This window comes from Phyllobates terribilis, unplaced genomic scaffold (genome assembly GCF_046119375.1).
Source record: "Phyllobates terribilis strain yellow unplaced genomic scaffold, ASM4611937v1 Scaffold_9__5_contigs__length_417890890, whole genome shotgun sequence".
Lineage (NCBI taxonomy): Eukaryota > Metazoa > Chordata > Amphibia > Anura > Dendrobatidae > Phyllobates > Phyllobates terribilis.
Genome location: NW_027362769.1, coordinates 165,873,698 through 165,893,536, shown reverse-complemented (window position 1 = coordinate 165,893,536; position 19,839 = coordinate 165,873,698). Strand labels below are relative to the sequence as shown.

Genomic DNA, 19,839 nt, shown 5'->3' with positions numbered 1-19,839 from the left:
GAGGAAAACAGGTAGAGAAAATGGAGAATGGAGAGAAGAAAACGAAAAAGGAGAAAAATGTAGGAAGTAAAGGGGGAAAATGCAAAGGAGAGTTGGTGGCAGGAAGAAGGAAACAAAATGTAGGTTTGAAGGGGAAGAAGAGAGAGGGAGGGGAAGAAAAGAAGAGGAAGAAAGGAAGGAAACTTTTGGTAACTTCCTTTAGCCTTCAGGCATACAGACACTCTAGGACAGCATTTGTCCAGCTTTTCTCCACACACAGAATTTAAGTCATGGAAAATGCCTGAATTTTTCTGAAAACATCTCAGCCCTGCATATAATCAGATCTTTTCTAATGTAAAAGGTGAAAGTCTTATCATAAGGATATATATTTGGGGGGAAAAAAAAATAATTGGAAAAACAATCAGCACTTTTCCAGAAAAAAAAATATCAGTCTTGTATATGAGCTGTCGGAGGTGTTATATTCAAATGTAAGGAACTGAGCTGCAGTACCAGACACGGCCCCTGGACTAGAGTGGCACTGTTTCTAGAAAATACACAGACACTTTTTGAATTCTTGGAAAACCAAGTTGAATAATTTGCTAATATTTTAGTGAGCCTACTCTTTACTTTGCGTGCTTACAATAAGGAAACTAAATCATGCGCTTTGCGGGATGCAGGGACCAATATGAAATACTATATCTCATCCATAGTGCGGTAGAACATGTCACGCTATATAAATTACGGTAAATAATAACTCCTGCTAGTATGATTATACAATACATACATCACATACTGCATTCGAGGAGGGGTCACACACTGCATGGAAATGAGATTTGCTATGAATTATTCATGAATTCTTATGGATTTTGTTAATCCTGCAATTTCCGATGCAGTTATTGGTGCTGCATACAATCTGCATTGATCTTACAGTAATTGTGTTCTGCCCGGAGGGGAAAACGCGTTTTTAATATTGTAGGAAAAAGATAATATTATAAAGAACAACTTAAAAAGTGAGAAGCTTAATTAAAAATTTCACAATTGCAACCACTATATTATAGGCGTTCAACAGGATGCAAAAAACATAGTTGCTTTCTTGCAAAAACAGCGCCGCCTCTGTCCACAGGATGTGTCTGTTATTGCAGCTCCACTGAAATGAATCGGGGCTGAGCTGCAATACCAGAAAAAGAAAATTTTTCTAAAGTTAGACTTCTCTTTTAAGCTACACTTTACCTGGTGACATCTGGTCACTTGCTAATGAGAAAGAGGCAGGGAGAAAACACTATCTGTGCCAACATCATTTGATGAGAGAAACAGTGAAGCAGTACTATCTTTGCATATATAAATTACAGAACGAGTTGGAGAGGCAGTACTATCTGTGCCTAACTCATTTACATAGAAAAACAAGAACAGACTATCTGTGCCTACATGAATAACAGGAAGACACAAGATGGTAATAATATTTGTGCTTACGTCATTTACGGAGAAAAACAAAAATATAGTACTATCTGTTCTTACATCAAGTACAGAAGATACAGGGAGGCAGTACTATACCGTATGTGCCTACGTTATTTACAGGCGAAGGCACGGAGATAGAACTACAAGTGTCTACATCAAGGACGCAGTACTATCTGTGCCTACATAATTTAAAGATCAAGATGGGAAGGTAGTTTCATTCGTGACTACATCATTTACAGGGGAAGAACAAAAGTAGAGTATTATCTGAACCTACACTAGTTACAGAAAGAGACAGCGCGGCAGTACTATATGTACCTACCTTAATTATAGGGAGACAGTCCTATCTGTGCCTACATCATTTACAGGCAAAAATTGGGCGGTAGTTCTGTTTGTGACTACATCATGTACAGGAATAAACAATAATACAGCACTATCTGTATCTACACCAGTTAAGAAAGAGACAGGGAGGCAGTGCTATATGTGCCTACATCATTTATAGGCAAAAGCAGAGCAGCAGTACTACATAAGCCTCCATCAATAACAGGAAGAGAAGGGGAGGCAGCACTGTGTAAGTGTAAATAATTACAAATAGAGACAGGGAGGTAATACTATCTGTGTCTACATAAGAAACAAGAATAGAGTACTATCTATGCCTCCATCAATAACAGGAAGAGATGGAGAGGCAGCACCGTGTAAGTGTAAATAATTACAAATAGAGACAGGGAGGTAATACTATCTGTGTCTACATAAGAAACAAGAATAGAGTACTATCTATGCCTCCATCAATAACAGGAAGAGAAGGAGAGGCAGCACTGTGTAAGTGTAAATAATTACAAATAGAGACAGGGAGGTAATACTATCTGTGTCTACATAAGAAACAAGAATAGAGTACTATCTATGCCTCCATCAATAACAGGAAGAGATGGAGAGGCAGCACCGTGTAAGTGTAAATAATTACAAATAGAGACAGGGAGGTAATACTATCTGTGTCTACATAAGAAACAAGAATAGAGTACTATCTATGCCTCCATCAATAACAGGAAGAGAAGGAGAGGCAGCACTGTGTAAGTGTAAATAATTACAAATAGAGACAGGGAGGTAATACTATCTGTGTCTACATAAGAAACAAGAATAGAGTACTATCTATGCCTCCATCAATAACAGGAAGAGATGGAGAGGCAGCACCGTGTAAGTGTAAATAATTACAAATAGAGACAGGGAGGTAATACTATCTGTGTCTATATAGGAAACAAGAATAGAGTACTATCTTCACTTTAACCAGTTCTAGAAAGTTACAGAAAAGTGTGCCTACGTTATTTACAGGCAAAGGCAGGGAGGAAATGGTATTTGTGCCAACATCATTAACAGGAAGAGACAAGGAGGTAGTACTATCTGGGCCTAGATAACTGACAGGCACGGACAGGGAAGTAGCACTATCTGTGCCTGCATAATTTATACTTACGGTACATTATTTAAAGGCATATACACATTAGTGACCTGTGTTTAGACTGTTCTAAATGCAAATAGTTCTTCTTCTGCCCTTGCCAAGCTGACCACCACATTGTACTATAACCTCAGGACATGGACAGTAGTCACGTCCGCACCCCTGCACAGGTAGAAAAACTCACATAAAAAGTGCAGAGGAAGCAAACAATACAGCGACATGAGGACTGATGTGCAGACAGTATATCCTCACAATGCACCCGCCCTATTGGAAACATGTCTTTTCGCCCTCCTTCCTGTAACATAAGGTATGCGCTGCGCATCTCGTGTCGTTCACACTCTGAAGGTGCCACAGCAGCAGATCTGTGCCGGTGCATCTGATGGGATGTGTCACCCATTATTCCATGCATGTCTAATTATGGAGTCGCGTGACACAAGAACCTGTCTCACTTTATGGAGCTGTCATAACAAGGTGCAGGGAGAAGGAATGAAGCCGGCGCTCCAGACATTAGTTGCCCTCCTGAAGTAGGAAGCTAATTAAGCCAAAAAATATGCAAATGAATCCTCGTCCCTTATGTTGAAGGTTTATTCAATATTGTGCTGAATCTCTCTTTATTCTCTCTGCTGAATCATTTCATGATATATCTCTATATGGATCAGAGGTCAGTTCTAATACAGAGCTCCAAATCCCCTGTATAGAGCTCAATAATAATCTTCTGGCTGCTGCCACAACCACTCGAGGGCGCTTACTGCTTTCATGTCACCTGTCCCGGCTCCAGGGCCGGGTTCTCCATCCTCTCCATCCAGATCCTAGCTCCCTTCGCTCCAAAGTGCCAAGCGCGTCTCGTGACTAACCCAGCTCTGCTGTATTGCTGGGCTCTGCTACATCAAAATTCCAACTGTGTCTCCTGACTATTTCAGCTCTGCTGTTCCTCTGGACTCTCGGGTATCAAGTGCCAAGTAAGTCTGCTGAATAAACTATGTAAGCTATATAACACATTTCTATGTGTGTCTCCTGACAAATTCATCTCTACATTACCTTTGAGCTCTGCTGCATTAGTTCCAAGTCTCCTTACATATCTAACTCTGCCGTGTCACACTGTTCCAGGTGCCATCCAACATATCCAACTCCACTGTTGCTCGTTACTCTACTTGCCGTCCAGTATATCCGGATCTGCTGTTCCATGCTGTTTCAGTTGCCGTCCAGTTGCTCATTCTTCCACTTGCCATCCAGCTCTGCTGCTCCAGGTGTCGTCAAGCAAATCTAGCTCTACTGTTCCATGATGGTCCAGCTGAAGCAAGTCTATACAGCTCTGCTGTTCCACGCTGCTCCAGGTACCGTCCAACATATCTATCTCCACTGTTGCTTGTTGTTCTACTTGCAATCCTGCATATCCAGCTTTGCTGTTCCATGCTGCTCCAGGCGCCGTCCAGTTGCTTGTTGCTCTACTTGCCATTAAGCATATCCATCCCTGCCATCCTGCAAATTTAGCTCTGCTGTGCCATGCTGTCCTAGGTGAAGTCAAGCTTATCCAGCTCTGCTGTTCCATGCTGTTCTAGGTGAACTCATGCATATCCAGCTCTGTTGTTCCATGCTGCTCCATTTTCCATTCAGAATATTCAGTTCTGTTGTTCCTTGCTGCTCCAGGTGGTGTTCAGCAAATCTAGCTTTGCTGTTCCATGTTGCTCATTGTTCCCCTTACGGTCCAGCATATCCAGTTCTGCTGTTCCATGTTGCTCCAGTGGCTCATTGTTCCCCATGCCGTCCAGCATATCCAGCTCTGCTGTCCATGTTGTTCCACTTGCTATCCAGCATATCCAGCTCTGCTGTTACATGTTGCTCCAGTTGCTCGTTTTTCCCTTTGCCGTCCAGCATATCCAGCTCTGCTGTTCCATGTTGCTCCAGTTGCTCATTGTTCCTCTTGCCATCCAGCATATCCAGTTCTGTTGCTCCAGTTGCCGTTCAGTTGCTTGTCGTTCCACTTGCCGTTCAGCATATCCAACTCTGCTGTTCTATGTTGCTCCAGTTGCTCTTGTTCCACTTGCCGTCCAGCATATCCGCTCTGCTGTTCCATTTTGCTCCAGTTGCCGTCTAGTTGCTCATTGTTCCCCATGCCGTCCAGCATATCCAGCTCTGCTGTCCATGTTGTTCCACTTGCTATCCAGCATATCCAGCTCTGATGTTACATGTTGCTCGTTTTTCCCTTTGCCGTCCAGCATATCCAGCTCTGCTGTTCCATGTTGCTCCAGTTGCTCATTGTTCCTCTTGCCATCCAGCATATCCAGTTCTGTTGCTCCAGTTGCCGTTCAGTTGCTTGTCGTTCCACTTGCCGTTCAGCATATCCAACTCTGCTGTTCTATGTTGCTCCAGTTGCTCTTGTTCCACTTGCCGTCCAGCATATCCGCTCTGCTGTTCCATTTTGCTCCAGTTGCCGTCTAGTTGCTCATTGTTCCCCTTGCCATCGAGCATATCCAGCTCTGCTGTTCCATGTTGGTCCAGTTGCTGTCCAGTTGCTCGTCGTTTCACTTGCCGTCCAGCATATCCAGTTCTGCTGTTCCTTGCTGCTCCAAGTGCCTCTTGTTCGTGCAGCACATCCAGAGATGTGGCTAACGATATGGATCTTTTTGAGGATTTTTTGGAGTATGTCTGCTCAAAAACAGCACCTGAAAATCACCCAAAAATTACGTAAAAGACTCTTCCCATTCATTTCTACTGAAAAAAAAAACCTCTTTGCTGTTCACATGTTCAGTCTCTTGAGCGTTTTTGGATGCTTCAGGTTTTGAAACACATCTGTAGGGAGAAAATAAAGTGCATGTCGCCTCTTACAAGCATCTTCTTATGGAAAACACTTAAAACTGGGCATTTGCCAATCATAAGACTGAAAAAAAAACTCTTCCAAAACGCTTCAAAACTCTCTTCAAAATCACTTCAGGAAACTAAAATCTCCTCCAAAGTTTCCACAAAGAAGGAGCGTTTCCGTTCGCTAATGCCCGCAGTGAATCCACCTCACCAGTGGAACCATATACAGTTCCACAGTATGCAGAAAGCTCTATAGCTCCCTCTGGTGGTGGCTGTAGGCAAATACAATTGTTATTATTTTTTCAATGAATTCTACGCAGAAGATTTGGAGCTCTGTATGGAAACGAAGCCCTGATCATTGTTTATATATTTTCATGAGATTTATTGTTAAATTAATCAGCATAGAATATTAGGTGGAATTTCCCTTTAACAGGGAACAAAACTTGAGTACAGTGTAGCAAGTCTTGGCCTCTGTTATGTTGCTGTGGTTTTTGCATATTCTAGATACTCAGGAGCGGACAGATTGGGTGAACAGATTGTGTGCGGTGGACGGACTCTCCCTCTGAGGAGAAAACAAGCTGAGCCCCGAGAAGTTCCTGTCTGTCTGATTTGTGGTGATCAGTCAATTGCCCGGCACCTCGGAGATTACGCTGCTCCAAATTTCAGGATTCTGTATTTTGCTTAGTAATGATTTCTCTTATTTTCTTTTTCTGCTTTGTTTTTACCCATTTTATTGTGCGCAGTGATAGAAAGTTCTGTGAAAAATCAACAGCAAAATGGCCATTCACATAATTGTGTTGTATTATATTTAAATTATGTTGGTTCTGGTATAACCTGGGCATCTCCTGTATATAATTATATATGTACCGCTGGTATAACCTAGGCATCTCCTGTATATAATTATAATAATAATAATAATAATAATAATAATTTTTTATTTATATAGCGCCAACATATTCTGCGGCACTTTACAATTAAGCGGGGACATGTACAAACAATAAATTCAATACAAGGTGAGACAGTTTAACAGTAACATCAGGAGTGAGGTCCCTGCTCGCTGCTTACATTCTACAAGGAAATGGGGGGGACACAATAGGTGGAAAGTGCTTGTTATATCAGGTCGGGCAATTATAATAAGTCGGGATTGTCATATAAAGCTGTATGATCTGGTCATCAGCCTGTATGTTTAAGTGCGGTACTCAATTACTGGGTGCAGTTATCGAGTGCATGGAGGGTATAGAGAAGGATGAACAGTGGGGGGCGGATTCTGAATAGTATTTAGGAGGGAACAGGGGAAAGTTAGTTTACTGAGTAGTTGAGGTGGTAGGCTTGTATAAAGAGATGGGTTTTTAAAGCGCGCTTGAAGACATCAGGGCTAGGCATCAATCGGATCGTCTGGGGTAGAGCATTCCAGAGAACTGGCGCAGCACGAGAGAAGTCTTGGAGACGGAGGTGTGAGGTTCGGATTATGGGGGATGTTAGTCTTAGATCATTTGTGGAACGGAGGGCACGGGTAGCATGATAGACTGAGATGAGAGAGGAGATATAAGGTGGTGTAGAACTGTGGAGAGCTTTGTGGGTGAGAGCAATGAGTTTATATTGGACCCTGTAGCGAATGGGTAACCAGTGTAATGACTGGCACAAGGTGGAGGCATCGGTGAAACGGCTGGACAGAAATACAACCCTGGCTGCCGCATTCAGGACAGATTGGAGAGGGGAAATTTTGGTAATTATATATGTACAGCCGGTATATCCTGGGCATCTCCTGTATATAATTATATATGTACAGCCGGTATATCCTGGGTATCTCCTGTATATAATTATATATGTACAGCTGGTATAACCTGGGCAGCGCCCGTATATAATTATATATGTAAAGCTGGTATAACCTGGGCATCTTCTGTGTATACTTATATATGTAAAGCTGGTATAACCTGGGCATCTTCTGTGTATAATTATATATACACAGCTGCTATAACCTGGGCATCTGCTGTATATAATTATATATGTACAGCTGGTATAACCTGGGCATCTCCTGTGTATAATTATATATGTACAGCTGGTATAACCTGGGCATCTCCTGTGTATAATTATATATGTACAGCTGGAATAACCTGGGCATCTTCTGTGTATAATTATATATACACAGCTGCTATAACCTGGGCATCTCCTGTATATAATTATATATGTACCGCTGGTATAACCTAGGCATCTCCTGTATATAATTATATATGTATATGGTATAACCTGGGCATCTCCTGTGTATAATTATATATGTAAAGCTGGTATAACCTGGGCATCTTCTGTGTATAATTATATATACACAGCTGCTATAACCTGGGCATCTGCTGTATATAATTATATATGTACCGCTGGTATAACCTAGGCATCTCCTGTATATAATTATATATGTACAGCCGGTATAACCTGGGCATCTCCTGTATATAATTATATATGTACAGCTGGTATAACCTAGGCATCTCCTGTATATAATTATATATGTATATGGTATAACCTGGGCATCTCCTGTGTATAATTATATATGTAAAGCTGGAATAACCTGGGCATCTTCTGTGTATAATTATATATACACAGCTGCTATAACCTGGGCATCTCCTGTATATAATTATATATGTACAGCTGGTATAACCTGGGCATCTCCTGTGTATAATTATATATGTACAGCTGGTATAACCTGGGCATCTCCTGTGTATAATTATATATGTACAGCTGGAATAACCTGGGTATCTTCTGTTTATAATTATATATACACAGCTGCTATAACCTGGGCATCTGCTGTATATAATTATATATGTACAGCTGGTATAACCTGGGCATCTCCTGTGTATAATTATATATGTACAGCTGGTATAACCTGGGTATCTTCTGTTTATAATTATATATACACAGCTGCTATAACCTGGGCATCTCCTGTATATAATTATATATGTACCGCTGGTATAACCTAGGCATCTCCTGTATATAATTATATATGTACCGCTGGTATAACCTGGGCATCTCCTGTGTATAATTATATATGTACAGCTGGTATAACCTGGGCATCTTCTGTATATAATTATATATGTACAGATGGTATAACCTGGGTATCTCCTGTATATAATTATATATGTACAGCTGGTATATCCTGGGAATCTTCTGTATATAATTATATATGTACAGCTGGTATAACCTGGGCATCTCCTGTATATAATTATATATGTACAGCTGGTATAACCTGGGCAGCGCCCGTATATAATTATATATGTAAAGCTGGTATAACCTGGGCATCTTCTGTAAATAATTATTATATATGTACAGTTGGTATAACCTGGGCATCTCCTGTATATAATTATATATGTACAGCTGGTATATCCTGGGAATCTTCTGTATATAATTATATATGTACAGCTGGTATAACCTGGGCAGCGCCCGTATATAATTATATATGTAAAGCTGGTATAACCTGGGCATCTTCTGTAAATAATTATTATATATGTACAGTTGGTATAACCTGGGCATCTTCTGTGTATAATTATATATGTAAAGCTGGTATAACCTGGGCATCTTCTGTGTATAATTATATATGTAAAGCTGGTATAACCTGGGCATCTTCTGTGTATAATTATATATACACAGCTGCTATAACCTGGGCATCTGCTGTATATAATTATATATGTACAGCTGGTATAACCTGGGCATCTTCTGTATATAATTATTATATATGTACAGTTGGTATAACCTGGGCATCTTCTGTGTATAATTATATATGTAAAGCTGGTATAACCTGGGCATCTTCTGTGTATAATTATATATACACAGCTGCTATAACCTGGGCATCTGCTGTATATAATTATATATGTACAGCTGGTATAACCTGGGCATCTCCTGTGTATAATTATATATGTACAGCTGGTATAACCTGGGTATCTTCTGTTTATAATTATATATACACAGCTGCTATAACCTGGGCATCTCCTGTATATAATTATATATGTACCGCTGATATAACCTAGGCATCTCCTGTATATAATTATATATGTACCGCTGGTATAACCTAGGCATCTCCTGTATATAATTATATATGTACAGCCGGTATAACCTGGGCATCTTCTGTATATAATTATATATGTACCTCTTCTTGTATATAGTGATTATGGACAATCCTGGTATAACCTGGGTATTGTCTGATACATAATTATAAATGTACAGCTGGAATAAGTTATACAACCTTTTTTACATAGTGATATGGACTCTGCTAGTATAACCCGAGCATTGTCTGGTTTGTAACTTGCTCCTATAGTTAATATCTTTTCTTATTCCTCAATGTCATCAGCGGCTAATAAAACTGCTAGATGCTTCAAAGTCTAAGCCCCTGGAGGTAATGAAGATCTGCGGTGACTGCAGGCGGGAGAAGTCCGATAACTTGCAGTTATTAAATGCTGCTGTAAGGACACTTGATCTTATCACAAGATTACCCGAAGATTGGGAGGAATCGCTGCTCCGCACGGCTTAGTCTCGTTAGCAAATGTAACACTTTCCCGAGCAACCGAGGGCGACTCATTAGACATTAGTTAGAATTGGCGCTCTGCTCATTATCTCAAATAACCGACGTGCTCACATTAGCGGTAAAATAATGAGGATAGCAGATCCGTCTGACGGAGAATATCATTATTCTCAGGTTATTCTCAGCCAGCCTCCAAATACCGAACCACTAATTAAAATTGTCATTAAAATAAAACGACTTTAACAAGTCTGTTATCCTGTAAGTCACGCGCCTTAAAGGTGGTATATAAGACTTGTGGGCTGCACATGGTATGTATCGAGTTTGATATCAAGTTATCGTTTGCTACATCTGTATAGTAAAACTAAACTGGCTGCAGCAGGAGCCTCCCGCCACTGCCTGCTCTGCTCTTATAGGAGACAGTACACATGTGCCTAATTAGGGTTAGAAAAATAGTGCAAAAATATAAAAGTATCTCTTAGCAATGAATGAAGACAGTATTGGATCCATGTCCACTGCTTGTGGTTCAATACTATCTCCATTCATTACTTGCTCATCTGGTATCTTGGTTGCTATTTATGCAGAGCACAGCTAGTTATCGACTGCTGCGCTCTGCATAGGCAGCAACAGAGATGACAAAGTTCACTTCATTGTGCCGATCTGCCTATGCAGAGCGCAGCAGCCAATGACAAACTCATCTCCACTGCTGCGCTCTGCCTAAGTACTCAAGAAGAAGCGGCGCTCTAAAATTCCTTTAAACAAAATAAACTTCTATACTTTAAGCCAATCAATATTTAAATTCCTTGTGATTTTGTGATGCAACAATGTATACTCACAAGTATTCTCGGTGCGCTGAGTGTACGGCCGCTGCGTTACTGTAGCGCCATAAGACGATCCCTGAGGATAAGACGTCCAGGACAGCATCAAACTGAAAAGTAAAGCAAGACAGAGAGTAACTTCAACAACTGAGAATCACCGATACATTCAATATTAACGTTCATTATAATCGGGACGATCTTCCAGCGATCGGCGCAGAAGAGAAATCACGTGGACATGTTGTGAGAATAAGGTGGGAATTAGCAGGTAACTACTAGTCCATAAGATGTTAAAGTGAAGCTGTAACCATCAGTATTATTATTTATTATTATAGCGCCATTTATTCCATGGCGCTTTACATAATTATATGTATAGTTGTTTCTGATTTTTTTTTTTTATAGGTAATCTTTTGTTATCTGGAAACCATCAGCAAGCTGCTGTTCATGGATCCTTTAAATACTCTGAGCCCGATCCATCATTTGCAACATTTAAACCCACTTTTCCTTTGGTTTTTTGTCTTCTCGTATTTGTTGACGTCTTTTTTTTTTTTTTTGCGCCAAATCAAAACTCCTCTTTATTTTTTTCCTGAACTTTTTGTGGTTACTTTTTAACTCATCGTCCTTTAAAAATGTCACACAATAGTTAGTCTTCACCTGCGCCAAATACAAAAAAAAAAATTAAAAATCTGGCAGAAACCTCACACCAGGCTGAGACTTCAGTGAGAGGAGCCAAAATAAAAATAATACGACAGTGCATTTCAGGAATTGGTCTAAAACAAGTGAATAAGCAAAGTTGTCGAGGAAAAATTTACAAACACATAAAATAATTTAAAAAAAAATAAATGGTGCAAAACGTATAGAGAATAAGAAGCAAATACTAAAGCCGCTCATAATGAGCAAGTTACTCCAGAAAAGTGGAGAGACGGCAGAATCAGGGCCTCTGAGAACATAAAGATTTTGGGTAGGAAATGGACTGGGGGGTCTGATTAATGTGGTGTTATGTTATGGAGTATGGGGTCTTTGGGACCTCTTTTTGGGCTCCAGTGTGAATGCTATTCCCATGGCTCCTAACGTCTTTTATACTCTTCTTCCTCATTGTTAGATCCATAAGAAAACTAAGTTGCAGCAACTAAAGTCTAAGTCATTACCCTGTAGTCACAGAGTCTCCCGGGCTTCTCGCAGCGCACAGCCCCTGCTCTCTCCTCCCCCTTATCTCCCTGTTACTCCTCCCATTAGATTTTGCACTGATTTCATTGCAGCACTTGATTTATGGCAGCCAGGGAGTAAAAAGTTAAAAAACAAATCAGATAATAATAATTCTGAGTGACAGCTCCCCCTGCAGTTTACAGTAGAGCACTGCGATCATCTATAAAAATCCATCTCTCGAAATATCCACCGAGAAGACGAAGCCCGCTTTATTATTATCAGTTCTCCCAAAACAAAAGAAGGAAATTAGAAATTTCAGATGACGCAGACGAGTGCGGATATTTTTGGAACAGGACTATTGTGGTAGCGAAACCAACAATCAGAACATCTACGTCGGCCTGATGACTATTGTACTCGGCTGAAGACCAAACCACGTTGCAATTACACAAGAGATTTTTTTTTTTTTTTTTCATTTAACGTCAAAATTCTGAACATTTTGATTGAAGAAAAGAAAAAAAAAAAAAGAAATTAATATGAACATTTTAATTGAAAAAAAAAAAATAAAATAAATCAGAAATTAATAAATATTCTGAATTCAGATTCACAGAATTACAGTAACTTTGCAACTGCAGTGATTTTGATAATTATTTTTACCATCCAGACTGGTGGGTGTACATACTTTTGCAACATTTTTAATGCAACAAAATAAAAAAAAAAAGAATAAAAAAAAAAATACATTTTCTATAGTGCATTCATTCAAAATATCTTTTGAGTTTACAGCTCCTTTGCAGATCTATGTGTTTCCATGGTAACAGACTTCCGTTTAATTTTAATTTGTTTTAATTATCAGTAGTACGCATGAAAATAAACAACTTTATAATATATCTTATCAGGGATATCTGCTTCTTTCTCTTCCTGGACTGATTTTTCACTTTCAATTCATTGGTAAAATCTGTATTCAGTGACGACAGATTTCCCCATTAATGAGATAGGAGGTGACAGTTGCTGCTTTCGAAATTTTATGGAAGGCAGACACAGACATTCTGTCTGAAATAATAGTTACAGATCTCCATAGAACTTTGTGAGCACCAACTGTCATCTCCTATCGAAGTAATGGAAAAGTCTATATTCACTGAAGACATATTTTATCCAAGAATTGAGCACTTTTGAGAATGAATCATCAGTCCAGGAGGAGAAAAAAAAAAGTAGATTTCTCTAATAAAATATGTTACAAAGTTTCTTATTTTCACATGAACTATTGATTTATGACAAAAAATAAAATGACATTTACTCTTTAAAGTGGACCTGTCACCAGGTGAAAAGTTGCCAGTTTTTGCTCTTATTATATTTTTGCATTTGTTTTTTTTAAATCCGCCATACAATTCCAGAGATATGGACCTTTTTATTTAATGTTACTTTATATGGTCTTTATAAAGAGGTGTTGCTCACGGGGTAATAATGCAAAGCAGACTAAAGACCCGCCCCTGAGGATCCTGTTAGCCAAAACCTTAGTAAAGACTCTGAAAATTAGCATGGAATAAAAAGGTCCATATATCTGGAACCGTATGGCGGATTTAAAAAAAAAAACAACATAATATTTATGGGCGCAGTGGGAATAAAATAAGAGCAAAAACTGCCGACTGGAAGTGGTGACAGGTCTCCTTCAATCCCTCACCTGTCTGTATTTTTGAGTGGTCTTGCCTTTATCTGTTTAGGAGTTTTGTATGAGGTCGGTCGTTTTTATAGAGTGTGATGAAGGCTCTGTTTGTGTGTCAAATGACTTAGGTTTGAGGAAGACCCCGTATTAATCAGTAGGGCATATATTAAGACGTTTTTCCCCAAAAAGGTTGACTCATCACAACAATCCCTTTAATCCAATCCCGTTGATTGTTTTTAGGAGATGATGCAGTCGGCTGCTCATTTTCCCTGCAGTGGCCACTACAGGGGCAATGTGGTACTGCATGGCAAATGAAGGCGGAAATCCTCCAGAGTGGAAGGTGCTGTTTGTCAGGGTCATTCTAGGTCATAGAAAAAGGGGTTAAAATATGGGGAGAAGACATGACTCTATGATGTCCTTAAGCCGTAGTACGGCGCATGGACACGGGATTGTCCTAATGGGACGTCGCTTACATACATTGCTGCTCATAATCTCTCTGATGGCTGATATGACAATCAACACATAATAAATTGTGAATAATTAATACAGAAAACTACTTACTGCAAATCCAAACGATGATGCGCTGTACCTCATCACAGAGACGGCTGGAAAAAGAAATGGGCGCTGAATTAGTCTTTATATACATAATAATACTGATAGAGTGACATCTTAATGGGAAGTGCTTATTATAGTTAATAGTAATGACACCTGCTGGCAGCTGGCCACATAACTGCAAGCTGCATGCACGACGGAAAAAAATGGACTCATGGTCTTAATGTATATATCATGGACACAAAACAAATGCCACAAACTGTTCTTTTTTGCTTTTAAACAACTTTACTTTATCATTTCAGCCCCTTTCCCATTTTACTTCAAGCTTTACAGCGGTTCTGAAAGTGAGATGCCTTAGTAAGGAGTGGCTTCCTGCTGTTGTGCTGACACCTAGAGGCCAATATGAAAACTGCAACGTGCTTGAATTTTATTTGCAGGCAAAAATCTGACGAGAGATAATCTTTTAAAGATGAGGAAGAATAACGAATACTAGCCTTATATTCATCCATGAAATGAGTGATTAATAGACCGATCAGCAGGTGACAGCATCATGGGAACTGGTGAATTAGAAACCACGGGGAGTGAAAGTCACGCTTATCTTTAGGTGACAAGAACCTGTGTTCTGCTGAGTGTGAACTGTGACAATAATAACAAGATGTCATGGCAAACACGACATCTCCCTCCGAGCACTGAGCTCATAGAACTTCTTATAAAGCTTCTTAGGTGGATTTACCGTATCATCCTAATTTTCCAGTATTTAGACGGCCATTTATTAAGCCCTAATCATTGCCGACTGAGGAAGGACACTGAAATCTCTCGCTGATACTTATCTTGCCTAATTTATAACTAAAACTTATAAGAAGTCTGTACAGGCATGCTACATTTGGGTGCATTATTATTACTTTGTAATACATTCAATGGCATAATTGTGTCCCCATCAGTTGATCTCGGGTACTACAGAAATGAGCCAGCTGCAGGAATACATATCAATTCAGAAATATTGCAGTTCTCCTACTGGTCTCTAGATGTCAGCACAACACTACCCCACCTTTTCAATCTTACTTTCCGACCTGCTGTAAAGTGGTCTGAAATGACCAATCAGTAAGCAATGTTGAAAAGAAAAGTTCACTTTAAGAATCTTAGAAAGCTACAATATGCGAGTCAGACTCTTATTTTGCATTTTTTTATTTGCTGCGAAGATAGCAGTTCCATAAAGGTAAAAAAAAGGTTTGTACAAATGTGTGATATTTTTAGAGGTTGTCAATGCAAAATATGAATGTGAGTTAATGGGTGCCAACCAGAATTCCCACAAATGGTCTTTTCCTCTCCCTTTTACGCAATATTGCTTTATAAACTGTATGTAAGTATCTGCAGCTGCACCTCCCTCCTCCCCCTCCTTCTTACTCACTATGCACTATAATAATCTAGACTCATATTTTGAGGGAGTTTTATGAATGTAAAGAGCGAGCAGGAAAAAAAAGAACTATGGGAAGCTCAAAGGTAAGAAAAATGCCACTCGAGCGATACATGATACATGACGGGAGCCATAGACATTTTTAATATCCACTGTTCCAAAGAAGCAGAGAAGAAATGTCACATAAAGAAGTTATTTTTAGTTCCAATCATAAAAGAGCGCCTGGGCCATTAAAATAGTAGGCAACACGTTCACCCGCCTCCGCCATGCTGCTTTCTAGAGAAATGTTCCTATAAACCTCCTCTACACCTTCAAGACAGGACAGGCTGTAAGACGTCTAATTGCAGAATTTCTTTGATGTGTCTGAGCGGAGCCTCGCAGCTCTTCATAATTATGACAGCGAATGCTAAACCACCTTGCTGGGCTCGAACAAATACACTGCGCCTGCAGAGATGAAGACACCGGGGAGAGATCGAGTAACCTTTCCTGCGCTTATTGTGGGGAACATAAAAGAGGGACTAGAAAGGAATGGCAGATCCAGTCTTGCAAGACGTTTTTATTCTGTACAGTGTAAATCCTTCTCCAAAAACGTCCTATTAACTCTTCAGTAAAAATCCCGCATCTACTCAAAGAAAAATAATTCTTATTTGTGACAATCCTCATGAGACAAGCACATTCTTAGTATTCTGCACGGTGCTTGGTCTCATTATATTATGTAAAACACAGCACAAATCACAATGCCATATACCACCTAAATACTACCATCATACCATGCCCAAATCACAGTGCCATATACCACCTAAATACAACCATACCATGCCCATATCACAGTGCCATATACCACCTAAATACAACCACCATACCATGCCCAAATCACAGTGCCATATACCACCTAAATACAACCACCATACCATGCCCCAATCACAGTGCCATATACCACCTAAATACAACCACCATACCATGCCCAAATCACAGTGCCATATACCACCTAAATACAACCACCATACCATGCCCATATCACAGTGCCATATACCACCTAAATACAACCACCATACCATGACCAAATCACAGTGCCATATACCACCTAAATACAACCACCATACCATGCCCCAATCACAGTGCCATATACCACCTAAATACAACCATCATACCATGCCCAAATCACAGTGCCATATACCACCTAAATACAACCATACCATGCCCATATCACAGTGCCATATACCACCTAAATACAACCACCATACCATGCCCAAATCACAGTGCCATATACCACCTAAATACAACCACCATACCATGCCCAAATCACAGTGCCATATACCACCTAAATACAACCACCATACCATGCCCCAATCACAGTGCCATATACCACCTAAATACAACCACCATACCATGCCCAAATCACAGTGCCATATACCACCTAAATACTACTATCATACCATGCCCCAATCACAGTGCCATATACCACCTAAATACAATCACCATACAATGCCCAAATCACAGTGCCATATACCACCTAAATACAACCACCATACCATGCTCAAATCACAGTGCCATATACCACCTAAATACTACCATCATACCATGCCCCAATCACAGTGCCATATACCACCTAAATACAACCACCATACAATGCCCAAATCACAGTGCCATATACCACCTAAATACAACCACCATACCATGCCAAAATCACAGTGCCATATACCACCTAAATACAACCACCATACCATGCTCAAATCACAGTGCCATATACAACCTAAATACAACCACCATACCATGCCCAAATCACAGTGCCATATACCACCTAAATACAACCACCATACCATGCCCAAATCATAGTGCCATATACCACCTAAATACAACCATACCATGCCCATATCACAGTGCCATATATCACCTAAATACAACCACCATACCATGCCCAAATCACAGTGCCATATACCACCTAAATACAACCACCATACCATGCCCAAATCACAGTGCCATATACCACCTAAATAAAACCATACCATGCCCATATCACAGTGCCATATACCACCTAAATACTACCATCACACCATGCCCAAATCACAGTGCCTTATACCACCTAAATACAACCATCATACCATGCCCAAACAATCACGCTATAAAGTGAGTAAATGCTATCACGATTACATGCCCAAATAATAGTGCCACATACCACCTAAATACTACCACCATTGCATGCCAAAATGACCCTGCTATAAAATGGTTAAATGTTACCACAATAGAATGTTCAAATAATACTGACGTATACTTCTTCAATACTACCACCATATCATGCTCAAATGAGTGTACTATAAAGTGGCTAAATTCTACCACCATAGTATGCCCAAATCACAGTGCCACATACTTCCTAAATAATATGTGACATGCAGGATTAGTGCTGTTGCTTTAAAAGCATTCAGCGGCTATTAGAAGTAACACAAGCACATGAGACAGGAAGTGTTGTGCTCCAGAAGCATCCAGCAACTAGAGGGGGGGTTAAAGCAGTCACAGGAGACAGGGAGGGTTTTAGCAGAGCCCCAGGGGATTGTGGGGAAGTTGTTTACTGTCTGTCTGGAGCTGAAGAGAAAGGTGGTGTGTGTGTTCTGCATCTGACAGAAGCGCCCCTGCAAGTGTAAAGGATTCAAGTCAGGAGTGAAGCTAAGCACAGGTCAGGTAGAGTTCCTGAACTAGCTGTGCAGAGTATTGTCAGGCAGAAAGATAAGCACTGGAAGAAAGGTTGTCACAGGGATTATCTCCCTCAGCAAACCCTCCCCCCTCCTCCATCTCACTGTGCTGTAAAGAATGTTGTGTTCATTAATGTGCCTTTGCATTAGAACTGTGCTGTCCTGTACTACTGGGAAGACTGTGAACTGCTGTGCTGCTAAGGAAACTGTACTGTTTGTCACTGGAGCCTGTTGCTCATATGACTTAACTTGCACTGGCTGTGCGGCTTCTTATTAAATGCTACTGTTCTACCGTTTATGAGGACTCTTGTCAAGTGTGTATGGTCAGCAAGTTAAACAACCTACATGTCTGTGTCTGAGGGTCAATACCCCTGTGTGCCTGAGAGAAGCTGCAGCACATGGTCTATGATCGCCATGAATAACGGTTCCCCCAGGATTCCAAAGAATTCATGAAACCTGTCTCGCCACTATCTGAACCTAGCGGCGTGCGTGTAACAACTATCATCATAGCATGCCCAAATAATTGTGCCAAACATCACTTAAATACTACTACCATACGATACCCAAATAATAGTGCCATATACCACCTAAATTATAATACCATAGCATTCCCAAATAACAGTGCCATATACTGCCTAAGGCCATGGCCCCACTATCAGTATAAGGCCACGGCCCCACTATCAGTATTCGATCAGTAGTTCTCCTCAGGAGTGTGAGACAAAACCAGGAGTGGGTGATAAATGCAGAATTGGTGACTTGTTTCTATTCTACCTTTTCTCTGATTGTTCCTCAACTGGTTTTGGCTCCCACTCCTGAGAAAAAATACTGACCGAATACTGATAGTGGGGCCGTGACCTAAATATTACTATCATAACATGCTGAAGTAACAGTGCTATACAGTGCCTAAATACTATTATTATTGCAGAAACATATATTAGCACCATACAGATCCCAAAAGCAAAAGCCAAAATAACATTGTAACACAGTGCCTTAAATGCTACTTTCTTGCTGGTATAGTACCGCCATATACAGACCCAAATAATAGTGCTACACAGCGTCTAAATGCTACCATAAAGTGCAGGCATGTTCATAGATCTCTCACAGACAGAAACAGTGAAAACAGCTGATAAGAATTAAGGCGGTGACAGGAATATCAGGAGGATAAAAAAGAGGAAATCTCAGTAACAATGTATCCGATCCCTGGTAATGAACTGGTCATTGCAGAAATGTAATAAAGACGAGATCGGGGCTGATTCCTGGACCTCGATTGAGATCTTCTGTTGTCCTTGGAGCACAGTGAAGGAATAAGGCGGCCAACATCTGCATTGTGTATGACCTTTCCTAGGAAGATGATAAATGCTGAGACTCTGGAGAGAAGACGCCATTCTTC

The 19,839-nt window shown here is 40.2% G+C and overlaps 1 protein-coding gene across 1 annotated transcript in view; it reads right to left on the bottom strand.

Moving 5' to 3' along the window:
- Positions 1–19,839, bottom strand: part of TMEM163 (transmembrane protein 163) — a 145,643-nt gene that overhangs the window by 50,254 nt on the left and 75,550 nt on the right. The window contains exons 3-4 of the mRNA XM_073647292.1: positions 14,358–14,401; positions 11,015–11,106 (exon numbers count right to left, since the gene is read on the bottom strand). Coding sequence (XP_073503393.1) covers positions 11,015–11,106; positions 14,358–14,401 — 136 coding nt within the window. The remainder of the gene's footprint in view (positions 1–11,014; positions 11,107–14,357; positions 14,402–19,839) is intronic.